Here is a 26,555-nt window from a genome sequence, read left to right on the forward strand (position 1 = left end):
CTGGCACGATGTCTCCTCAGCTCTCTGCGCTGTTGTAATTGTGGGTGGGGATGTCTCTCCTCTGCTGGTATCAGCAGAAGGATGTGTGGAGGGTGCAGTACTCCGAGGTGAGAGTGAGAGTGGGTTAGTGTGGTCAAACCTGTTAAAGAAGTTGTTCATTTGGTTTGCTGTCTTCACGTCTCTCTCGATGGTGGCACCCCGCTTCGAGCTGCAGCCAGTGATGATCTTCATCCCATCCCACACTTCCTTCATGCTGTTATTCTGCAACTTCTGCTCCAGCTTTCTTCTATACTGCTCCTTCGCTGCCCTGAGCTGGACTCGGAGTTCCTTGTGCACGCGCTTGAGCTCATGCTGATCACCGCCTTTAAAAGCCCTTTTCTTCTGGTTCAAAAGGCCCTTGATGTCACTTGTAATCCATGGCTTGTTGTTAGCATAGCAGCATACAGTTCTTACTGGAACTACAATGTCCATACAGAAGTTGATGTAGTCAGTAGTGCAGTCAACAACCTCCTCAATGTTCTCACTATGTGATCCCTGCAGGATATCCCAGTCTGTAGTTCCAAAGCATTCTCTCAGAGCCTTCTCTGCCTCCGGGGACCAGTTCCTGAATGAGCGTGTGGTTGTAGGTAGGACCCTCACTCTTGGTTTGTAGTGAGGCTGAAGCAGAACCAGGTTATGATCTGCTTTCCCAAGCGCAGGCAGCGGGGTGGCGCTGTATGCGTTTTTAACGTTTGCATACAGTAAATCAATAGTCTTATTTCCCCGTGTGTTACAGTCCACATACTGGGAGAAGGCAGGTAATGTTTTGTCCAGCATCACATGGTTAAAGTCTCCAGCGAATAGCACAAGCACCTCAGGGTGCTGCGTTTGTAACTTAGCAACAGCAGAATGGATGATGTCAGTCGCTGTCTCCACGTCCGCCCGAGGAGGGATGTATACAATAACAACAATTACATGTCCAAACTCTCTGGGCAAGTAATAGGGACGCAGACTTATGGCCAACAGTTCGATGTCCCTGCAGCAAGTGGAGACTTTGACGTTAACATGTCCAGAGTTACACCACCGTGTATTAACATAGAGAGCGAGTCCTCCTCCTTTGTGCTTCCTGCAAGTACTTGCATCTCTGTCCGCTCTAAATGTGCTAAACCCGGGTAGCTCCACGTTAGCATCTGGGATGGTGGTAGTTAGCCACGTTTCGCAAAGCACAACAAACTGCATTCTCTGTAGGTTCTGACATTTTTCACCAGCGTAGCCAGTTCGTCGATCTTATTTGAGATTGAGTTCACATTTCCCAGAATCACAGAAGGCACCGAAGGCTTAAAACGCCACTTTCTCTTCAAGCCGCTTCATTGTTAGTTTAGTGCCGGCTGTGCTGCCACGATACCGCCTTCTTACCTTGTCGGGTAAATAGGGAACCACACCGGCACTGGCATTTGTTCTCAGCGCTCGAAGTTGAGTACTTGAATAGACGAGTCTCGGCGTGTAAAAATCCATGCCCACGTTGTAAAAGTTAGTGTGTCTGGGGAACGAAATCCACATAAAATAAAGTGATAGGAGTGATCATATATATATATATATATATATATATATATATATATATATATATATATAATATCAAGACACACACACACACATATATGTATATATGTGTGTGTGTCTTGACATTATAGACATATTTGTAAAATCTCTGAGGAACAAGCTCATGTTCTGAAAGGGTTACTTCAGGATTCTGATTGCTCAAGTGAAAACTTCCCCTTCTTTGTAACTGTTGAGGAAAAGTTAACTATATTGGTAAACAACTGGAAGATTGTCTCCAATCTCATGCTGCCAGGGTTCAGAATTCTCATGCCTCTTCACTTTACATTTCTTAACCTTTCCCATGTACAGTAATGGCACATCCTTTCCATACAGTTCTTTGTATGCATCAAATTTTGCTGTGGATTTTATATGATCAGCCTGTGAGTAATACTTCACACAAAACAATTGTGAGCATTATTTTCTTTTAAAATTGAACATGTATTCGCAAAGTTAATAAACCATCCAGGTATTATGTTTCCCAAAGTACTAAAAATGAACACATGAACAAAAATACACTTTAGAATGTATAGTAAATTTTAGAGACGTAGTAAAAAAGAGAATAATGAATATAAAGCTATTTCCTTTTTTTCATTTGAATGTCTATATGTAAACAATTCTTGTCATTACTGTGGTAGGACCTCAGCCTTCATGCAGCATCATTCTGCAGTGTGCTGGGTAAATGGCAATCCCAAAATCAACATAAAATAATCATGCCCTTGATGACTCTTAAACTGAGGGAACAAAAGACACCAGTTTGTGTATGCCTCACAGCCTCGCTGTCTAGGGGAGTACAACTGGTGCAAAGAGGTGCAAACGGATTTAAGACGCGATTTAAGGTGGGACGGATTTACGAGTTTTTTCGTAGGCTCTGGTAATTCTAGTGTTAAGCATAAAGTCAGCATGCATGTACGTACCTGTGGTTCATTTTAACTTAGTTATATGTTTTTTAATTTAATGTACCCAATTTTGCTTTACTGCAATTTTATCAATACGTTTGAAACATAAAATGAATAATAAAGCATCATACTTTTTGCTAATATTTCCCTTAACAGATGTTTTCAGTGCAGATTCTGGCTTGCATAAAAAGTCAGGTTGCAGACTTTGGCAGGAATTAATCTTGTTTATATCCCAAGTGCCATCTTTACTGGGTGCCTCTATCAACCAACACAGCCGACACTTTGATGAACCCATGTGTGGTTTGCTGCCCTCTATTGGTCAGTTTTTATAATACATCCTGAAAAAGTGCAACTCCTCATCTTTGTAATAATTTAGTTTTAAATTGGATTTAAATACATTAGATTTGATTTTTTTAGCACAGTGTTCTGCAAGTCTACATCATTTTTTGGAAACCAACAGGACATGAAATGTATTTTGTTTTTTAGGGCAATTAAAGTTGGTTTTCCTTAAATTGTCTTAAATTTGTAGCACTTTTTGCAGCATAGTTTACAAGGTAGTTAGAAGTGTTGAGTGTTCTTTCAGTATATCAAATTTCAATCTGATTTCTGGAAATATTGCAGGATATGCATATTCAGTTCCCTTTAAACGGAGTTAATATGTTGCATTTCCTAATGTGTACTTTCCAGAATTCTTATCTCTGCAGATTATAATTATTTGTGATAATATAGGTTCTTCACAATAGAACATGTACAAGCTGAAAGAAAAGAAGAATAAAGTCTAAATTGCAGTGTTAACCAGAGGGTGCTTGCTTACATGTTTCAACCTTATCATTTATATACTTTACACTTATTAAGGCTTTCTAATTTAGTTCTGGATTTCAAGTTCATCAACATTTAAGTCACAATGTTTTTAATTCATGGTGAGAGTAAAGTAGTATATACTGATGTCTGTGTTGGCCCAGCTAGTAATGCTACTCTAACAATAAAGAAAATATAGGTGTTTGTATGAGCTTGTAAAAATCATGGCGGTTTGAAATTAAACTTGTCTGCTTAAGTAATTTCTCAAGCTGTGGTTATGAAGGGATCCTTAAGCAGCTGCACAGGAAAAACTAAAAGCCTCATCATACTAGCACTTCCACCCAATTAGTAACTAAGTACAGCTTTAATAGCACACAACATGCACACTAGCAGAAATGTAAACTAATTGGCTTAAAAAATCAGAACTTGAAAAACTCTAATGAATAACAGTTTTGTACTTTAGATGTCATTTGCCTGGTTTATTTCCATAGAAACTGATACAGTGCTCCTGAATTAGGTATAATGCAACTGCACTCACTGCAGACTAATGTTTCTGGAACAAATATTAAAAGGCAATGTAGAGAGGCCAGCTAGCTGCTTACAGTATCCATTTATTTTGCACCATATTCATTAATACAGCCTTTGAGGTATTTAAAGTCAACAGAGTTATATTAAAAGCTACTGTATTAGATAATATACCCATAGGGCGAAGTTGCACACCTTAAGCAGTGTTTCTTTGGGCCCTGCTGTCAAAATTTCACATGGCCTTATAAAACAGCAACAAAGTAACAATGTGAACTTGTTTATTTGCTTACCAAGGCAGGACAAGTCGGGAACAAGAACATGATTAAATAATAAATGGATGTTTACTTATGCTTAATTAAATTGTATCTACGTTTACAAAGACGAGTGCAGGTTAAAACTGAAATGCACTGCTCATTTGACAGATAGTTTAAACTGGTATTCATTTTTATGCTCAATCAGATGATTATCTTGCTATTTGGCTGACCATTATGTGACCATAGATTATGGAAACAGCAAGTTATTTTTAAAATTTTAATAGAGTTATATATTAATGTGAGGCAAGGTGGCTTTCTTGCTCCGTCTTGTTTCCTGTATGCTTCTTCTAAGCAACAAAGTGCCATTTCCTCTTAAGTAATTTGCTTGTTTATAAATGGCAAGTTCTTAAATATGAAATGTCAAAGCATTTACTGGTGATTTCTATGGTGGTTGAAGGGATGCATATTTGTTACATCTGCAAAAAAAAGTTCAATCAAGGTCCTGTGAGAAACTGACAGTATGTGAGATTTGAGCTTCAGATGTTGGCAGAATTAATTTATTTAATTATTTGAAACAAAGAAACGACTCATCTCATTGTGCAATGTCACATTGGTCCTTTTCATCTTTTCTTTAGTGAGAAATCCTCCTTAAGCTTTCGTGTAAAATTGATGATGCCATTAGAAACATTTTACTGGAAAGCTATGTGTCCGTATCCGTAGAATACCCTTTTGAAATGAATGGAAAAAAGACAGGTAGAGTAGAACAATCAGTTGTCATATTCAAAGAGGGGTGCAGGATTGCTTCTTGTCTGAGTTTCAGCCACCTAAATCACCATGCCCAAATCTGTAACAGATTGGCAATTACACTCCTTCACTGTAACCCTGCTTAAAATTATTGAATGTTGCAAAGATACCTGTTTCAGCCAGAAATACCTGCATTTGGTTGTGATACAAACTCAAACATTATGGAACATTTCAAACAAGACAAATGCATTGTGTCGGTAAATCAGTAGTTTTTCATAATAGAACATCTAGGATTGTCTTATATAAGAACCATATGGCTTCTTGTCAATTTTATAATTGGCAATAAATTATCCATAAGCCATTTACCCTGAAACAAAACAACTAGATGTCTTATTTTCTGTGTGGGCATTGCATTATTTGTCTATGCACTAACCTCAACTTTGAGATACCTTAAGTTGAAACAGAAATAGGATGGGTGGACAGCAACATGTTTTGAAAAATTTGGAATCTTATATTTAATTAAAATGGTTTTGTTTCTGGGTACATAATTTAGTTTAATAAAAAATCAGAAAGGGATTTCCATTAAGAAACTGTTTACAATAGGCTATATAAAAATATGACTTTGGCAAAGGTATGGTTTTCTGTACCTTTCACAAACAGCATCAGTTAGATTTTATACAAGATGAAGATTTTTTTGTCTGTTTTATATTTTGACAGACTTGCCTATTAATGAAATGTTTTTGTAAATGAAGTTGAAAGTAACTAGTTGTTCTCAGTTACATATAAAGCCTGCTGTTATGCTGGCCTCATTGCTTTTTGAGTTATAAGCACACTGTTGCTCATTTTTCCTCCTTTGCCATCAGACCATCAGCCTGGTTCCACCCCCATCCTTCAGCTCGCTGCCACCACTTCACCACTCTCTGGTATTTCCTCCCAAGAAAGTAAAAGTAAGTCACTCTGAAACTATCAACTTCACTAACCTATCTTTACATTAATTTCTCACACTGATTTCTTGTTTTGTTGTTATTTTTTAAGCAAACAAAAAAGCTACCTTAAAAGTAAAGTATTTGGGCTTAAGAGTGTGTGCATTAATGTCTACACATTATATCTATGTTATACATGCTCAACTTTTGTAAAGACTTATTAATTTATACACATTTATGATGGGTGAGTGCACAGTGTCACAAAGAGCAAGTTAACATTCTGATGTAAAAACAGGATGGAGAAACCAACGAAAACAAGGACAATGTGAAGAAGCTTGCAGTTTATGAAGAAACTGTTGAAATGGCTGTACAGTAACTATGTTTTGAACATATTAGGTCATATGTTGTAGTGTATAGCAATTTTTCTCCTTTTAGTCTACTTGTAATGAGAAGCATGCTGCAGTGTACAATCTCAACAGAAAGTATGGGAGTAGTTATCACTCAATTCAGCACTGAAAATCCACAGGTGAACTGTTCATACATATTGTGGTTCTTTAAGATTCTGAGATACCTGGTAAAGAAAAACTGCTTAAGCAAGTGCAAATTCTATCTTCCATTTTTCTGTCCATTTATTTGAATAGTGTAAGTGTATTCTCTCACATTTTCTCCTTCTGTCACATAGTAGTTGGAATGATAGATTGTATTTTGTCTGTCTGTTACATCTCACTCTATTGCATCTTCTCAGCTTTTCATCCAGATGTAGTTCCTGAAGAAAGCAAAAATAGTATAGCTAAGTTCTAACTTGCTTCTGTGAAATGTAGACCCTTTGCATATTCATCGGCAAAGAACAATACATAACACAACCGAGTTCAGTTTTATTTCACCAATCTTCATGTTACATTGTCTATTTTCAGTTCTAAATAAATAATTGAAATTCAATACGTAGTTGAATACACAATAGTATAAAGACTTTCATAACTGGTTTAGAAATGCAACTTTTATATGCTATACTGTATAATAAATTATGACATTACTATGCGTAATTGTCCTGTGTGTATGTGTAAATACACATATGTATATAGTTTTATTGATTCCATATGTATATCTACAAAATTGTATGTGCAATTATTAGATCTTGTATATAAAGCAAACATCTAAAAGTTGAATAGCTCAATTATTACTGTTTTAATGAGGTAAGGAAATATTTTTATATTGGTATTTTTTTTTTAAACGACTGATCCTTTACTTCACTATTACTATGTTTGCCCAGCAGATGTCCTCAGTTTGTTTCTCCACAAGTTCATGAAACTATTAGCAAAATATGAAGGTATTAGTGATGGACACAATGTACTATTGCAGTAGCACACTATTTAAACAAAGATGTGGTCTCTTTTCACACTGTCATGAAGAGTGCTTCCAAAGAGATGCTGCTGACCTTTGATAAACGGTACGAGTTACCTTGTTGAAAATATTTCCCTAATACGGTCCTTCCCAATCTTTTCAATAAAACACAAGGAATGCCGCTGAAAATCAGGAATTTCTAGCTTTGACAATGGACACATGGTGCAGTAGCACTGATGTGTCACATGTCTATTACCACACATATAACTAAAGAATTGGAGCTCAAGGCAAAGTGCCTACAACTAACATTCCTGCCCCGAAAGCAGTACTGCAGATTATCTAGCCGTGGGGATTGTAATTGTATCACGACCAATGTGATACATATGTATCACCACCAATATTGGAGACAACATATCGCAGCAATCAGGAAGCCTCTGGCCATGGTTTAATTGCTTTGCCCACAAGTTAAATGTAACAATTAACTATCATCTTCAAAAAGGAGAAAGTCCCAACAGACAGAGCATTTGGTGTCTGTTGTTCAATAAACTGTGCGTTCTCCCACTAATGACAAAGTAAATGGGAATTTCGCAAAGCACAGGAAGAACTGAAGAGGTGCAACGGACCTCTACAGTGTTGATAAATGCTTTGATATAAGCCCTTAAAAACAGAAGGGTTAAAGCAGCTATACTTTTGAAAAATCTGTGTGTTGTTAAATGAAACAGAAAACATAATCTCTAGTCTCTGTTAAACTATTATTGTAAAGAGATTCACAAAATAGGTTGCATTGACTTAGTGACTTATCTGCAGTTGGCCATAGTATAGTAAACTAAAGTAGAGTACACCTTAAATTTCAGTAATAAAATCTTCAGGGCAAAATTATGCTTAGTCATTGACTCTGTAGTTATTTAGTACAGCAAAAACAGTTCCAAATTTAAGATAGCAAATATATTTCAATTTGTTTATAATAATGTAAAGAAAAAAATCTACTGGTAAATTACATCATTGCACATGGCATTCATTTGGCACAGTGAATGCCATTTTTTAAAGACTCCTGAATGTCATTGTTACAATCAGTAATACATGGCTCAACTAAGAGTAATCCTTGCAGTCTGTAAGCAGTACTCATGAAACTTTTAGATGATATACAATTTCCTGGAGCAGCTTGAGGTTAAATATGACAATAGTGCACTAAACTTAATGTGAACTGAAACATTATTGGGCCCGCATTACGGAGGGTGGTGCATTGAAGCCTCGGCACTGGATCACATAAAAGCAATACTTGAGGGTGAAATGGTAGAATTTTGACAGAAGAGACCGTAAAGCATCTGGTTGATACCTGAGACAAAAGATCTGGAGGAGGAAGTCGAACAGTCACCATCTCCTTCAAAGAGGTGCAAAAAACATCCCTTGTACGTCTCCTCGGAAAGGATAAAACTAATGTCAAAAAAATCCCAGCCTATCTGCAATAGGCTGTTATTATGGTGACAATAGCTCACTGAAATGCTGGCAAATAAATGAGTCTCTTCCCTCTTTACTGTATACAGTTCACAAATACCTATGCATTTATGCAACAAGGATGCCATCTGAACATGTATTCAGCACAGCAGCAAATATGCTGACATCTTTACAGAATAATCTGAAACCAGAGAAAATAAATATGGTAGTCTTTCTGGCAAAGAACCTTTAGTTAAAACTTGGAAAGTCAACATTTTAATTTTTTTTTGTATTTTATGCTGATTGCTGATGTTTAAAATGTTAATAGTTAGTTTATTTCCCCAAATTACATTGTCTTTCTTAAAATGAAGCATGCTGTTCAGCCAAAGGACAAGTAACTAGTTGTCTGAGCCCTGTTAAATACTGTACTCAGAATCAAAATATAATGGCTCATCAAGAAAGAGAAAAGGCAGTTTGAACATAGGTGTTTTTTCCGAGCTGTGCCGTGTGCCAGCCATTCACATTAACTTCTCAATGCAGGCATCTATGTAAGGGCTAATTAGGCCAATCTTATGTCACAATATTAATCTTTAGCTCCTCTTCTCCTCCCTCCATTCAGAACGGGTCACGATGTGCAAATATAAACTAGCATAGCACAGGAATCTCACATGCCACCTGCTGTAAATTTGACTGCTTGCCAGCTTTCTTGTGTGGCATGCAAGATTTTAAAAAATGATGGCTGCAGTTAGGCAATTTGAGAACATTTCTGCAAGTATTTGGTGTCAATTGTCAATTTTTATTTAAATTGACGAGGTGACCAACCAGTAGATGAGGAACAATATCTTTGACTGCTGCCTCAGCCAAATGTATGTACAGTAAAGTACATATATACAGTACAGTATAATAATTTAAAGTATACACGCATAAATTCACTATGGGTAAAGAAAGATTTTCGAACACCACCATCTTTACAGTTTTTATTAAAATTTAAGCAGTTCAAGTCCAGTGAATAAGTGGTAAACTGCCAGAGATTTAAAAAAGTTCAGGTTGGCAAAAACTGAAAATAATTTTCAAAGTTATGCAAAAATTCCTTTTTCAGGAAACAAGTAATGGGTTAATAGTTCGATTTCTCTGCAGCAATGGAAGTTAATTAAGCTTTGAAAGTTGATGCTAACAATTCTTACAGGTATTTCAATTTTTGCTGATTATTTACAAATCGTCTGTCTGTATAAAAACAGAGTTTGGACAAACAGTGTTGCAGCATGCTCTGAAGCATTATTTTGAACAATATTCCACTGTGTATTGTTATCCGACTGAGTAAAAGGCAATTAAAAAAGGAAGACAGATCATTACAACCCTTAAAAGTGTATGCCTTTCATTTAAAGAGAAATCACATAGAAAGCCAAAGGTGTCCGTGAATACGGGTTCTTACACCTTCATAAAGAGCTGGAAAACTGAAGGAAATTCTGACAGGCACAGCTGGGAGACCCAAAGCCACAACATAATCACAAGAAAAGTTTCTCAGAGTCAACAGCTTGCATAATAGTGGTTTCACAGGCTAGTGGCTAAAGGAAGCAAGTGTCACTTTAAACTGTGAGAAGAAGACTTCAAACTTCAGGGTTGAAAGTTTGAGTGACAGTAAGAAAGCCATTGCTAAAATTGCAAAATAAGAACAAAGCTTGCCTGAGCCTCAGAGTCTCTCTACTCTGAAATGAAAGCATAGAACAAATAAATAATTGGAAATATGGACACTGCACAGAAGTTAAGTTGTGCTTAAATCTGGAAAGCTGTTTTATACACACATATATTGAGAAGATGTTAATACGCTGCCAGTATTCTTGTTTTATATGTAATATAACCATTAGATGTCACTACAGGCTCATTAATTGTACAGTCTTCCAAACTATTGTTTGATACTCGTAATATAAAGGAAAATAAATAATTGCTAAAACTTCAGCTGCTTGAAGGTATAGTTTTAATAACAGTAACCAATTTATTATATGAATGTTATCTCTGTTGCATATTCAAAACTAATTTTTTTCATGTGCATATTTAAGAAAATATAACAAAGATTTCAGTGTTGTAATGTCAGTGGTATTCCAAAAGCTACTGTATAGTACACTGCCCAAGTTGCAATGTATGTTGTGATTAAGTCTGAGAAATTAGTCTTATTTTTAAGCATATTTGAAAGAAATGAAAGTGATTAATATATTGGGTGAATTCATACATCTGGTATTACACACTTTTCTGTTTATTCTTACCCACATTTACTAATAAAATGCAGCCTATAGTAATTTACTCTTATTTTTCTCTTTGTTCACCTGACAGGTTTATGAGCTAAAGATATCATTCCCTTTTTGAATATACTAAAGTTAGCAATTTGGAAAGAATGAAAATGCCTGAATAGTTGCTTTTTGAGGTGCTTGCTGTAAGGTGTTGACAATTCTTCAGTGGTATTACACCTGAGGTTACTTGTGGAAACCCTGATTCTCTTCCAGTTCAAAGATGGGTGGAAAAACAAACTCTCTGCTCTAAATACTCCTGTTATATATGGATGTGCCCTTCCAACCTTTGATGGACTTTTTTGTCTCCTGTCCTGTTGCCTGTGTGGACAAACATTAGTACTGTATGCTAGAGAGAATTTTAATTTCTACCTTTTTACAGACATTTGTTTTCTTCCAGTATAAGGAAATAGTCTTTTTTAACCTTTCCTAACAAACTGTAAAAAGTGAAGTCATAAAGATATTATTTAAAGCCTTGATGCACATTATGGAACTAATGTTTGAGGTTAATTCAGTGATTGATGTCTGACATTATTCTGCAACTGCGAAACATTGAACAAATATTTCATTACTTTAGCTGAAAATAATATGCACCAGTATTAAAGTCTCATTATTTGTTGGTTAATAAAATATAGTTTTCATAATTTAAAAGTGACAGAAGATGCATAAGAATTTGCCTTGCCTCCAGGGCACTTGTGAGTATATGCTTTTAGGAATTACTCATGTTCCAATGAATATATATATTTGTACTTTTTGTGTTTTTACATTTTCACAATGCATACAGTTCCCTGAGTCAAATTCTTTAAAAAGATTTTCAGTAAAACAGAATACAAAAGGGAATAACAGCTATTGACATAAACAACTGTGATTACTTTTAAACAGTATGCTGTTTGCAGTTTTGTTTTAATGTGAAACAAAATTGAATAAACAGCTAATTCCCCTTGATGCAGATGACAGTTGTCATGCTTTTTTCTTGCTACTCTAAGTTTTCCTGAGTGCCATGATCATAAGGTTTTTTGACTGATATTCCACAATACTTTGCATCTTTTTACAAAATAAAAATAAGAATCAACTTGTGCTTATGTGCTTTGCTTTGCTTACTTGGCTGTACAGGTTTTCCTTCACTTCGCATAGAGAAGAATGATCTCCGAAGTGTAACATTGCAGGAGGCCAAAGCCAAAGTCAAGGACATTGCTATCTCCCGAGAGCGAGTCACACTACGAGATGTACTGCATGAGGGTAAGTATAATACAGTTACACAAACAGATTTTATACAAATGTTAGATATAAATAGGCAATTAAATCCATCCCAAGCTGTATAAGACAGTAAAATTTTGATTATTAATGGGCATTCATATGGTGAGGAAAAGGTTTAAAATAAATAAAGATTCCTGTTTAAATTTCACAAATGCTTCTTGTTATAGTAAGAGTGTACAGAAACTTTTGGTTTCTACAGATTTTGGTGTAAGACATTGGAGTAGTTATGTAGTACTGAATTATAGTGAAGCTCATACTGTTTTTGACAAGTATATAGCATAATTGACATACTGTTTAAACTATTTGTTGTGGGTTTTTCAATTACTAGTTAATTATTAGATCCTTTATCTCATTATATTTGTGGAAGTGTTTTTTGGGACATAAATTAGGGTATGAGAGACAGTAGATTGATAGTTTGTGTAAGACTGGAGTTTTTTATGGGATGGAAATTTCACATTGAAATTATTTAGACAAGGGGATCCCAAACTTTTTCATGCCTGGTACCTGGTATAAGGGAGAAAAACAATTATGGACCACCTCAAGATGGAAACATCAAGCAAATTATTTATTGTCACAAAATGCATCAAATCACATGAAAGAGAAACACCTCTTTAGATTGTTTAGAATTTGAACTGCACAACACCTCATTTTTACCTATATTTTCAATGATAATGTATTTGGTAAATTAATTAGATGAGTTTGTTGTCTCTGGCTGCACAGTTTCTTAATCCTGTGAGTGATGCATAATAGGTTGACTTTAAGATTATCCTCCACACATAAATGTGCACTTTACTTTGTCTTGATAGCAATCAACATTTGGATTGCTTTTACAGTGAGTTCAGGATTCTCTTGTTAGAGGGTAGGCCAAAAGTCATCATGAGACAACTGTTGGAACCTGACCTTTAATGTCCTGTCACAGGAAAGTTCCAGTAGTTGCTCTCCTTCCTTACCAGTAAGGCCACTTTTAGCTGTTGTGGTTGTTGTAAATGGATTGTGTACCCAGTTCCAGGCATCAGTATTAACATCAGGGAAGTATGTGCTGAGGTGTTTGCTCAGTGGATTTAAATATGAAGAATCCAATTCTATCACTTTATCCACTGAAACATTATTTTCATAAATAAACTGTCAGCAGGCGACAGAGCTATGTGAGCTACATTGAGTGAACCTGTGTAAAATAAAGTAAGGTTATTATTTTTAAAAGAAAGAAAAAACAAAGAGAAAAAAGATGATGTGAAAGATGTACACAAGTTGTAATTACTTTGGACTGCCGTTACCGGTTTTAAAATATTTTAAGTGTTATTAATTAAGTAAGATTATATTTGAATATTTGGTTTTATTTTTTTCTAATAAAAAAAACTGATTCTTTTCAAAGTTATTCAAATTTAAGTTGGAATATGAAAAAAAAAACAAAAGGAAACCAATTAATGAGTGCTTCAATTTCAACACCACATTTTGAAGAGTGTACTGATTAGTGCACAGGTTTGGTAATACTGATTTAATTTGTTCATTAGTAGTTCATAAAATAATAATTCTATAAATCTATGAATTTCAATGTTCTCTTCGTAATATGGAAAGTTGAGACATCAATATTTTTCTGCCCTAGGTTGCAAGTATAAGTCAGTGATTTGAAAAGCTATAATGGCTTTAGAATTGTGAAGAACACTATAGATGAAGAGCAGTCAATGTCTTAATCTTTGCGGTGTTTTACTCAAATCAACTACATTAAAAGCCTTTACTTTTTATTTTAAATTACATTAGCCCTTTAGTGTTACATGATGTCTTGATTGCCTGCCAAATAATAATAGAATGCTGTTTGGCATGGTTTTGTTACCTTAGGCTCAGATGCTTCAAATTCTTCATTTGTACAGGGCACTTGCTTGATTGTAGTTTTTTTTTTTTGTGCTATTTTATTTTGCATTTCAAAGTAAGACAATTTGCTCTCAACTATCAAATTTTTAATTGCATTAGAATTAATGTACATAAATAATGCTTTTACTTTTTTGTTTAACCAAACTGTAATGATACTGCTTTCTCCTTGCTTTTTTCCCCAACTCAGTTTCTGGCATTTGTCAAGTATTCCTTTGACATTTTTAGCTGGATGAGTTTTAGTACAGGCTGTTGTATCACACAGTAAATTAATAGTGGACTACATTCACAATATGTATGTGGTTTCTCTTCTGTTGCTTGTAGTCATTATTTTTAATTTTCAAGCAGGTTGCTGCAAGGTTTGTCAGCATGGATAGTTTTCTCTGTTACATTTTCACTTATGTATTCACTGAACAATTACTTGAAGTGATTAAGCTTATATGATACTTTTTCTGCCACTTTCCTGCTAACTTGCTTGCAATTCTCAAATGTATTGAGCAATGAATGTGCAGTCATTGAGTTTCTTGCCCTATGGAGTTAAGTCAATGAATGTTTTAATTTATATTATGCCTTGTGCTGTGACCAGCCCTGACAATTGTTACAAGAATATGGTGCTTTTTAGGCAAAAGCCTGCAAATTACCAGGCATCAGTTAATTATGAAAAAATGAATTGAATGTTTTTGCAGTTAATTAACTGTAAAGGTTAATACAGTGTACGATTAGTACATAAAAACGTAATGTGTTTTATAAAATAAAGGCAATAGTAGCCAGAGGATATACCATGTACTATAATTTAATCTTGAATCAACAGTATCTAAATATTAGGGTTAAGGACAAACTTTCACAAAGTTGAGTAATTATTTTCCAGTAATTACAAAATCGGTCCTGGGAAAGCAAGAAGGGCTTATAAAAGATGATGCATCTAAGAGGTTTATACTAGGTAAAAATCACCAATATGGGCTTGGTAAAATATCCTCATTTAGACAAGAAAACAAACATGTACACAGTATGTTTATCTAAACCGTTACCATAAAAGATCTGTCCAAGTAGTACTTTTGTTGTTTTTATTTTTTTTCTAGAATATCAGATTCTTTTACTGGGCTACCTCCTGTGTTTTAAACAGTTTATATTTTAATACAAACTCCTCCGTATTCACTGTTAATCAGTATTCCAATTATCTGAATATGCATATCTAAAATTATTGCACTGTCTATGTAAATAACTTGGGTTTAATAGTATTCTGAAAGTTGCTAAATAAAGTAATAAGGTATTTCTTGCAAATTTTTAATCAGCTGTCAAAATCAAGTTTTTACTTTTTCCTATCAGGTACATTTGGTCGCATTTTTCATGGAGTTCTGATTGATGAGAAGGACCCCACTAAAGAAAAACAATTTTTTGTAAAGACAGTTAAAGGTATTTGTTTTATTTTAAATTGAAGCTTCCAGAAATCTAAACACTATCTGTTCATAACACATAACAGTTCAAGAGGGAGTTATTTACTAGTGGTGTAATTAAAAGAAGCACATTCTTTATTGTATTTTTTTCCTTACTCATATCTGTAGGAATGTTTTGTGTGGTATTTACTGAATATATCAAAGGCTGGTCTATAAAAGACAGCAATGAACTTTAAAACTAAAGTGAAAAACAGCCAGATGCAAAATTAAAGTCTGAATAACATTACATTTTAATGCCTTTTCTTTTTGGCAGTTGATACAGTTTCCTTAATGCTTGTATGTTACTTTAAATCTGTATGTGTTTTCTTTTTTTTTCTTTCAAATAAATACCAGACTGTAGCGGTCCAGTGCCGCTAAGATTCACACCGTCAATATGACGGTGATTTATTTATTTTTGTAGAGGAGATCCCAGGGATGCCCCCAGCCTTGGCCCAACCCGCACACACTCAAAAACAGAGACAAAATAAAGCACACTTGGAACTAACAACAATTAAGAATATAATGAAATTAAATAATATAAATGAAAACAATAATACCACCCCTGTACCCCTATGGCAATATTACATTAAACATATAAACACAAACAACTCCACACAGCAAAGTCCATGGAAACAACACCAGATGCAATGAAAGATGACGATAGTGATTCCAGAGATCTGCACGCTGAAAGGGAATGAAAAAACAGTCCTACCAGTAGACACTGTAAGGGTGAAGGCGGATGGATGGTTCAGGAGCACTCCTTTTCTTGCGGGGAAGCCAATGAATCCACAATCAGTCCTCAACACACAGGTAGACAGAAGACGATCCAGACCCCAACAACGACACAATCCAGGACACAAAGACTAAATACGACTTAATCAACAGGAGGCAGTCCGACAGGTAAATGGAACACAAAATACAGCAACAAAAAAAAAAAAAAAAAAAAACCCACCTTTTTCCCCCTTGGACACCTGCCCTCCTTTTAAACCCCTCTGACCACCTTTGACCCCAACAGCCCCTGCAGGGACTGCTGGGAGATGCAGTTTCAACTAATAGTAGCACTGCTACAAGACTTTATCAGGTAGATTTTGATGTACAGTAGCTATTTAATGTACAGTAAGTTATCAGTAGCTGTATCAGAATGGGTTATTCTTCTATGCAGTGTCCTCAAAACTATTTGGAATTCAGGTGAAATATGTTTAATGTAGCCAATAATCACAAGGGAATACACCTGTGAAATTTTACGTTTCCTTTGGGGTACAAAATCTAATTAAATTTTTGCAATTGGTGGTTTTTAAATCAAACATGGGCCTCCTAGAATATTTCTCTAGGTTTTAGAGCTTCCATTGAAATACTCATCTTGTTTACCTGCACATGCAAGGTAAGAATTAAGCCTGTTAAAAGTGTATTTGTATATTATCACTTACTGATTTGTATATATAAGGGTATTTTAATCAAATGTAATGACCATACCCCTGCATTCAATTAGTACAATCATTTACGATGTTGGTAGTATTCAGTGTAAGTTGGTACTGCGCATATGCGTAACTGCAGCTAGATAAACTACTCCGGAAGGTTCAATAATGTCAGGAAAATAAGGAAAATATGAATAAAAACTGCATCTAAAAATGGTTCACAGTATTGATACAGTACCACATCAACACATGGTGAAAATAAAAACAACAGAGATTATATCTGGAAATGCTTTGTGTTTGAGACAGGAGAATTTCAGCATTCGATTGTGGGAATTATGTTGATTTATTATTTAAAAAAGGAAAAAAAGAAAAATGAACAAAAGCCAAAACAAATGCACACAGAGGCGTTTAATTATTTTAGGTTTTTCTCCATTATGAAGTTAGTTCAGAAATAGATTAATATTTGCAATGATGTGAATAATTAGGTCTGAGTTGTAATTGTTTAAAGGATACATTTGGTATTTTTATAAGTCAAAGTTATGTGTGGATGTTTTTCTTTAAGCTTTTCTGTGTCACGGGTCTCCTGTACCTTTCCCCTCTATTATAAAGTGTAAGATCAAGCTAGTTGGTAGATTAATCGCTTTTTAATACTGTGTCCTACACAGTCCCTTAAAAGAAACAGAGGCTTCACATTTATTTTCTGATTACATTAAGCTTGTCCACAAATGTCCGTTTAAGCATTCATTCATTCAATTAATCCTGGCAGGGATGCCTCATGATCGAGCCACTTCTAGCACCTGGTAACGCATTGAAGCTGTTTCTAATTGGTTTATAAAGTTCATGGTTGAGGTGGAAACTTTACATAAATCCACTATTAAGCATTTGGTCTCTGTACACTGGCATTGCTCACAACAGTTGTCACAAATAAAAATTGAGGTAAGATTCAAACAAGTGACTATTTAACTTGTCTGCAGTGTCGGTAAAGATGAGCTGCTCCATTTGTTATTGCCAAAATAAAATTTATTCAGTCTTCCAAGCACAAAGTACTACAATTATGTTAGTTAGCTGGATGGGAAAAATCTTCATTGTTAAATATGAATTTGCAAATGTTAAATTTGTGTCCTTTGTTTGGTTTTTTAAAGCCAAACAAATGTTCATTAATATAACCTCTAAAATGTAATGAAGGTACATATGTCATATATTTGAAAGGTGCTGTTATTAAAACATGTAGTAAAACTCTGTGGCTTGTTAGTTCACTTAGTCTGCCACACCGACTTTTCTAAAAACTGACTTTTTTTTTGAGAGCACCATCATCTTATGTGACCCAGAACAGACTGGTATTTCTTGGACATTCACCATTTTGTTTTCCAATATTTTATTGAAATGGATATTGTATGATAGAGGCACAGACACAAATGAGATGAAGTTAGTCAGTGTTGATTTGCTTTGTATCTCACTCTTGTGTTACTGCTGGAAAGTTTTTTGAATATTAATAATCAAGTAATCAACATCAATACAAAAGAAGTATTTTCTGTTAGCCGTAGTTATTGATTACTAATAAAGAAAGTGGCTGGAAGGAAAATTTGTAGCCTTCTAGTATCTGATTGCAACGCCTGTGATTTGGAGTGTTGTGTGCACTTCTTATGAATCAAAAAGTACAGACACTGTAAACAAGAATGAAGGAAGCACATCCTAGAAGTCAAAGGACATTTTCTAGTATGGCCTTGCAAGTAGAACTCTTGTCTCTTCAGTCTTAAGTAGAAAAGTATTTTATGATGACTAGTGCAGGTCTTGTAAATGCTGAGCTAATGTAGCTAAGCACAAAGTACAAGCATTACTGACAATCCTGTTTTATTTAATGTGTGAATTCATTGTAATACTTCATATGTGTGAGCTACTAGCCTGTCAACATGCACTTATATATTGTCACAGGTGTCATGGTTGTATCAGTAATGCACTTGCTTTGTAATCCGTCTAATATTTTTTAGTTTCTTGTTTCACCTGTAATCAAAAATTAAACTGTCTATTATTATATTGTACATTTCACACAATGCATAATGACTTTTTCAAAGAATATAAAAATGGCATTTAAAACAATAAGGACCAAGTGTGTTAGTTTTGAGTATTGATGCCTTCAAACTTTTTATATAGTGTACATTAGTAATCTGAAAATGACAAAACCCACTTTTAATAAATACAGGCATTTATAGGCTGGTGTGAACATGCATGAAGGAACACAAGCACATAACATGCCCAGTGACATCAGATGCAAAATTTGTCAATGTTCTTCTTCGTCTTTCAGATTCTCCCATTAGGGGTTGCTACAGCAAATCATGTGTTTCCATATTTTCCTGTCCTCTGCATCTTGCTATGTCACACCCACCACCTGCATTTCCTCTCTCACCACATCCATAAACCTCCTCTTAGCCCTTTCTCTTTTCCTTTTGCCTGGCAGTTCTATCCTTAGCATCCTTCTACCAGTATCTCGGCATCTCTCCTTTGCATATGTCCAGACCAACGCAATCTCGCCTCTCTGGTTTTGTCACCAAACAGTCCAACCTGAGGGGACCCACTAATGTACCCATGTCTAATCCTGTCCAATTTCCACCTCACACCTAATGCAATCTTAACATCATTAACTCTGCCACCTTCAGCTCTGACTCCTTTCTTTTCGTTAGTGCTACCTTCTCCAACCCATATAACATAGCTGGATTCACTACCGTCTTGTAGACCTTCCCTTTCAGTCTTGCAGGTACTAGTCTGTCACAAATCACTCCTGACACTCTCTTCCACACTGCCTGCACTCTCTTCTTTGCCTCTCTTCCACACTCCCCATTACTCTGTACTGTTTATCCCAAGTATTTAAACTTACCCACTTTCGCCAACTCTACTTTCATCCTCACCATTCCTTTGACTTTCCTCTCATTCACACAGATGTGTTGTATCTTGTCCCTAATGACCTTCATTCCTCTCTAGAGCTTATCTCCACCTCTCCATGGTCTCCTCAGTCTGCTCCCTACTCTCACTTCAGAATGTCATCCGCAAACATCACAGTCCATGGGAACTCCTGCCTAATCTTGCCTAGCAATCTGTTCATCTCCATTGCAAATAAGAAAGGGCTCAGAGGTGATCCCTGATGTAATCTTACCTCTACTTTGAATGCATTCGTCACTCCTACTGCAGACCTCACCACTGTCACATTTCCCTCATACATATCCTGTATCACTCTTACATACTCCTGTGCCATTCCTGACTTCCTCATAAAGTACCATATCTCCTCTCTAGACACCCTGTCATATTCTTTCTCTAAAGTCCACAAAGACACAATGCAACTCCTTTTGGCCTTCTGTATACTTCACATCTGTAGCCCTCTTTCCTGGCATGAAACCATACTGCTGCTCACTAATCATCACCTCCCTTCTTAATCTAGCTTCCACTACTCTTACTCATAACTTCATGCTGTGGTTCATCAATTTTATCTCTCTGTAGTTTCTACAGTTCTGCCCATCCCCCTTATTCTTAAAAATCGGTACCAGTACACTTCTCTTCTACTCAGGCGTCCTCTCACTTTCCAAGATTGCATTAAACAATCTGGTTAAAAACTCCACTGCATTCTCTCCTAAACATCTTCATGCTTCCACAGGTATGTCAGCTGGACTAATAGCCTTTCCATTCTTCATCCACTTCTCAGCTGTCCTCACTTCATCCTTTCTAATCTGTTGCACTTCCTGATTCACTATCTCCCCATCATCCAACCTTCTCCCTCTCTCTCATTCTCATCATTCATCAGCCTCTCAAAGTACTCTTTCCATCTGCTCAACACATCCTCCTCACTTATTAGTATGTTTCCATCTTTATCCTTTATCACCCTAACGTGCAGCTCGTCCTTCCAGGCCCCGTCCCTCTGACTAGCCATTTGGTACAGGTCCTTTTTTCCTCCTTGGTGTCCAGCCTCTCATACAATTCATCATACGCCTTATGTTTAGCCTTTGCCTCCTCTGTCTTCACCTTATGCCTTATCTCCTTGTATTCCTGTTTACTTTCTTTATCTCTCTGATTATCCCACATCTTCTTCGCCAACGTCTTCCTCTGAATACTCTTCTGTTGATGGGACCATGGTCTGGGCCACTTAGAGGTTGCTTGTGGGCCGCTATTTGAATAGACCTGGCATAAGGTGTTATGTGAAGAAATAAACTTTAAAGAAGGGTATGGAGGCCTAAACATAAAACCTTTCTATAATTTGGAAACAGGTATACGTTTTTACTTCCCGCAGAGAAAGTATACAGGCTGAGACACAATGAAGGCTTCATGGATGCAGTGGAACTCACCCTAATGGGGAAAAAAAAGGATAGTGCATTCAAGACTGAAATTCTGTGACTTCTTCATGTGTATAATCATTTCTGAAACAAACTACTGTTTGGTGCAAAATGTGACACAAGCACTTCTTGACTTCGAGTTATCTGGTCTTTTTAGAACATTAGAACAATCTAGATGAGAACAAGTCCTTCAGCCTAACAAAGCTCACCAGTCCAATCAACTTAATTCTTCTAAAAAAAAAAAAAGTCTACTTTTGGAAGTCCCTAAAGTCTTACTGTCTACCACGATACTTGGTAGCTTATTCCAAATGTCTATTGTTCTCTGTGTAAAGAAAAACTTGTTTGTGTGAAATTTACCCATAACATGTTTCCAACTTTGTCCCCATGTTCTTGATGAACTCATTTTAAAATAATAGTCTTCATCCACTGTACTAATTCCCTTCATAATTTTAAACACTTAAATCATATCACCTCTTAATCTTCTTTTGCTTAAACTGAAAAGGCTCAGCTCTTTTAATCTTTCTTCATAATTCATCCTCTATAGCCCTGGAATCAGCCTAGTCGCTGTTTTCTGGACATTTTCTAGTGCTGTAAAGTGCTTTTTGTAGCCTGGAGATCAAAACTACACACAGTACTCCATATGAGGCTTTACCAGTGGATTATAAAGCTTGAGCAAAAGCTCCTTGGACTTGTCCTCCGCACATCGTGCTATATAACCTTACATTCTGTTTGCCTTCTTAATGGCTTCTGAACACTGTCTGGAAATTGGTAACATGGAGTCCACTACAACTCCTAAATCTTTCTTGATTTCCAGACCTCCAATTGTGTATTCAAACTTAACATTTTTACGTTCTATGTGTAACTAGTCATTTAGCCCGTTACAATAACGGGCGCTAGAACAGTAGTGCATAAACATTAGTAGGAACAGTCTATATTAAATGGCAAGGGACTTTGACCTCATTCTTTTTGTTGGTCGTATTTTTCTTTCTTTCAGCCTTTCTTTTGTTGATGTTTACTTGCTGAGCTGACCGTTCTTCGTGGGCTGCCGCCGTGTATTGTGTGTCTTTAATTTTCTGTGACAGTAATACTGTCTTGTACGGCTCTATTCAATAAGGGCGCATAGATAATTTAGTTCAAATGGCTCTGGAATATGTGAAGAGCTACAGGTGCAGATCTTTATTTACGCGCGCCTTTATTCGCTGTGCCCATTTGAGGTCGTCCTTTTGAGGCTCGCCTTTTTGTGCGCGCCCTTATTGAAGGAAGCCTGTGCGCACCCTTATTGAAGGATACCGTCTTGTACGTCCGCTGGCTTGTACGTCTGTAATATACGTCCGTACGTCCGTAATATACCTTTAATTTTCTCTGGCAGTACTACAGGCGTGCGCGTCGGTAATATGCCTTTAATCTCCTCTGACAGTAATACTGGCTTGTATGTGGCTGTAATATGTGTCACTGTATTGTGTACCTTTAATTTCCTCTCGCAGTAATACTGGTTTGTATTTCCGTAAAACGCCTGTAACTTTCTCTGACAGTAATATCGCGCATAGCACCGTGCCCCGCGCATGCACACTTCACCAGAAGACACCCACACACGGACACCTGGACGCACATAGGGATTTTATATATATAGATACCTTACATTTACTTACAATAAATTTCATCTGGCACAAATCTGCCCAAGCTTGTATGCTGTTCAAGTTCTTCTGTAACGATTTAATGGATTCCAGATTATCTGACAATCTACTTATCTTGGTATCATCTGCAAAATTAACCAGCTTGTTACTTATTTTCCTATCCAAATCATGTATATACTGTATATTAAAGAATAGCAGAGGCCCTAACATTGATACCTGTGGAAGAACACCACTTTTAACATTAGCCAATTCTGATAAGGTTCCTTGCACCATAACCTTCTGCTTCCTGTGTCTGAGCCAATTCTGCACCCACCTACAAATATCACCCTGAACTCCGACCCTATCAAATGCTTTCTGAAAGTCAACATAAATAATATCTTATGCTGCACTTTGATCATGTCCTTTTGTTGCATCCTCATAGAATTCTAGCATGTTAGTAAAAAATGACCTCCCTCTTCGTAAAGTATGCTGACTGTTCAGAAAAACTCTTGTACTTGCCATGTGCTGGTCAATTTTATCATTAATAATTCCTTCTGTTAATTTTCCTCTGATGCATGTTAAGCTTACTTACCTGGTTGCTTGGATCTGCCTAGTCATCCTTTTTATATAACAGGATAATATTTGCCATTTTCCAGTTTTTCAGAATCTCCCCAGAGCACAGCGACTTCCTAAAAATATGTGTCACATGGGTTCATATATGTACTCGCCTCCTTAAGAACTCGAGAGTAAATATTATTTGATCCTGGTGATTTGTTTGATTTCAGCCTTTAATCTGAGCAGCACTGCTCCCTGTACAATTTGTAAATCACTCGGAACCTCCTTAGTAGTCCCATTTACTGCTGGGAGCTTTTCCACTTTCTCACTTGTGAAGACCTCAGAAAAATTAACACTGTCTGGTCATTAATAGTGTAGAGTCCACAGCACAAGGTCAGAACAAGTGTACTGTGTTCACTTTAGTGAACATTGGAAAAGAAGGGCTCTTCACTTGTTTACACAGTTAGCTGGCCCGAGAAATGTCTTCAGGTGGCTTGTATATATGACCAATCCAATGGTTGGCCTCATAGGATGGTGTAGATTGTGTGTGTTGAGCAGCAGCCATCAGACAATGAACCTCACCCAGGCAGCACTTTTAGAAATTTGTCCTGATTTTAAAATTTTCAATTTATTGTCACACAATGTCACAGTTATGAACTGTTAGAAAATCTCCTTTTACCAAGTTCATTTCCTTTCCTACATTCCATCTTATTTATCTGAGGAAAATCCAGCTGGAATTGTTATGTAAAAGTGTCTTTGAACTTTTGAATTATTCTGCTCTTTGTTTATCCTCATGTATTCTCTAGCTTGATTTTAAGTAATATTCAGCGTAAGTTTTTTATTCAAATTTGTTCTAATTCTCAGTGAAATAAGTATTAAACCGTGCCTACAATCAATTTTATCAATGTGCTTTTTCTGCTGTACATTTGCAGCTAGCTGTAGTCTGCCCCAACAGCAACAGACACAAAGCAGTTGCCTACCCTGGGTGATATGTCAGGTCATCATGGGGTGCATTCACTAATATGCAAGGTGAGATGCACAGAGCCCCCTCTCTTGACATATACTGTATGTAGGTTTTTTGGCAACTGCCAGTTGGTCCAGAATATAAAGCATCTTGTTGATTATGTTTTAGGTGTTATGTCCTCCTTTATGGATTAAAAACATCAAATATCTACAATTTCAAGAATGCATGAAGAGTTAGCATGAGATTGGTATTTTTTTTTAGCACAACACATTAATCACTTTGTTGGAATATTATAGTCCAAGCAAGTTATTTTACTTACTTTCAAGAATACGTTATTGATCAAATGGAAGAAGAGAATTGCTTTGTATGTAACAGTTGGAGCTTTCTAAAGCTTGTGTGTTACATATATTTGGCCTTATCATGCTCTTAGCATGTACATTTTTCCCCTTTCCTTGAGTAAAACTATTATATACAGTATTTTATCACTTTTTTTAAGTAAAGACATTATTTTATGTAACACTTTATACTTTTATCAAACTAAATAATGTTTCTGTGTCATACGTGGCAATTCAAAAGGGACCATATATTTTTTTTAAATGGCAGTACTTAGTAAAAGTTTCTGTGCAAAGGCTCTAATTAAATTATATGAAGATGAAATTGCTTGCCGTTTTCCCTGGATAGTTCTCTAGTCATGTTGGGATATGCCTTCTAAGAGAACATCAAAGGCTATGTTTAACCCTAACTATTTATGTGCATGCAACAAGAAGCACTTGAGAACCTTTTTTCATATTAAATGTTCTAATGTGAAATGGGAGAATGGAACAGAAATAGTGGTCATACTGTATCTTTTGGATTGTAACTGCTGATGTATAAGGCTATATTGAGTTTTTTGTTCCAAGATTTATGAAGAGCTATTTATATATTTCATTGTCACATATCCTTTATTTCCTTGTTTCAAAGAAAGATCTAGCCTTTTCATCATTTGTTGCCAGTCACTCACTGCGCACACACACAGACACAGTTATATACAAACTTTGTTAAACTGTATTCATGCTGGTGAATTAAGCAAATTGATCATAAGAATGTACAGCAGTTTGAAACTTATCTTGAATACCACGTACTGTGAACCATCAGTGCTCCTAGCTTGAGGAACATTACTGTGTATAAAATATTTAAATAAATGGCTGAAAACTGTTGGGGTGGGAAAAGTGTGAATTTCTTTCTTCAGGTAGTCTTCTCTGTTCTTCTTGCAGATCATGCTTCTGAAGTGCAGGTGACCATGATGTTGACAGAAAGCTGCAAACTGCGTGGTTTACATCACAGGTGCGTTTAGCTTTTTCCAGTTCTGAAAAAAAGATATCCAACTTGATTCATTGTTGACAGGTTTGTTTATATGTTCTTTGAATTATGACTAAGCTAGTATTGCTTGTTATATTTCTCCTTATTTTTGTGCTTGTTGCAAGTGTTTTGGAGTTCTGTTTTTAACAGGGTGCTGTAGGCATTTTAAAATCAAAGCTCTAAAGATTGTGTATTTAGAGTGCAGTTGATAGACATTCTTATTTTTGTCCTTTTTTACTACAATGTTAAAAACAGTTCCTTGGACTTAGAAATTCTGAGTTGGAAAAAGTTTTATTTTTAATTTTTATTATTTGTTTTTCTTTTCTAAATGTTTTTACTCATTTAAGAGTTTCATTATATTAAATAAGTTGTTAAAATGTCTACTGGAATCGGCCTCTTTATGCTTGTTGTTGGTGATTGGCACTAAGAACCTTTTGGCTTCTTCAGAGGCCACCTCCACCACACTGCTCAAATCTTCAGCAGTGACAAACATTTCCAGCTGCTTCAGCTCTTTGTTCACATATACACACCACTTGGCTCTGCCTCTAAACACTGTGAACTTCCCATTATGTATTTTGGTATGCATGAACAGTTAATTACAAGTCAGAAACTGAAGTCATGAATTTACAATCTATTGTATTGACCCAGTGTTATAAGAAAAATCTCTTGTGCACAGATTCTGAGCAACAGTGTTTTTAAAAAATGGGCATGTTTTCCTGATCATTAAATGTTGCCCATGATAAAGATGAATAAATTAACTATTTTACAATTTATTTGAACAGATATATTAATTACACAAAGTACATAAATTTTATCCCTGTCCTATTAGCCAAAAAAGAAGCAGAAATCTTTGTTTTTTGTTTATCTGGACATTCATCATGTGTTTGTATATGAAACAAACAATATCCTGTATTTATGTAATACAGGGGTAATCCCATTGTAACAAAATTCATGAGATCATAAAAATATTTCATTATGACAGAAATTTTGTCATAATGAATATGGTGAAAATACGTACAGTAT

General features: G+C 35.9%; 1 protein-coding gene across 1 annotated transcript in view; it reads left to right on the plus strand.

The window, feature by feature from the left end:
• Positions 1–26,555, plus strand: part of ryk (receptor like tyrosine kinase) — a 206,557-nt gene that overhangs the window by 157,035 nt on the left and 22,967 nt on the right. Inside the window, exons 8-11 of the mRNA XM_028794770.2 lie at positions 5,659–5,742; positions 11,889–12,014; positions 15,225–15,311; positions 25,448–25,517. Coding sequence (XP_028650603.1) covers positions 5,659–5,742; positions 11,889–12,014; positions 15,225–15,311; positions 25,448–25,517 — 367 coding nt within the window. The remainder of the gene's footprint in view (positions 1–5,658; positions 5,743–11,888; positions 12,015–15,224; positions 15,312–25,447; positions 25,518–26,555) is intronic.

This window comes from Erpetoichthys calabaricus, chromosome 2 (assembly GCF_900747795.2).
Source record: "Erpetoichthys calabaricus chromosome 2, fErpCal1.3, whole genome shotgun sequence".
Lineage (NCBI taxonomy): Eukaryota > Metazoa > Chordata > Cladistia > Polypteriformes > Polypteridae > Erpetoichthys > Erpetoichthys calabaricus.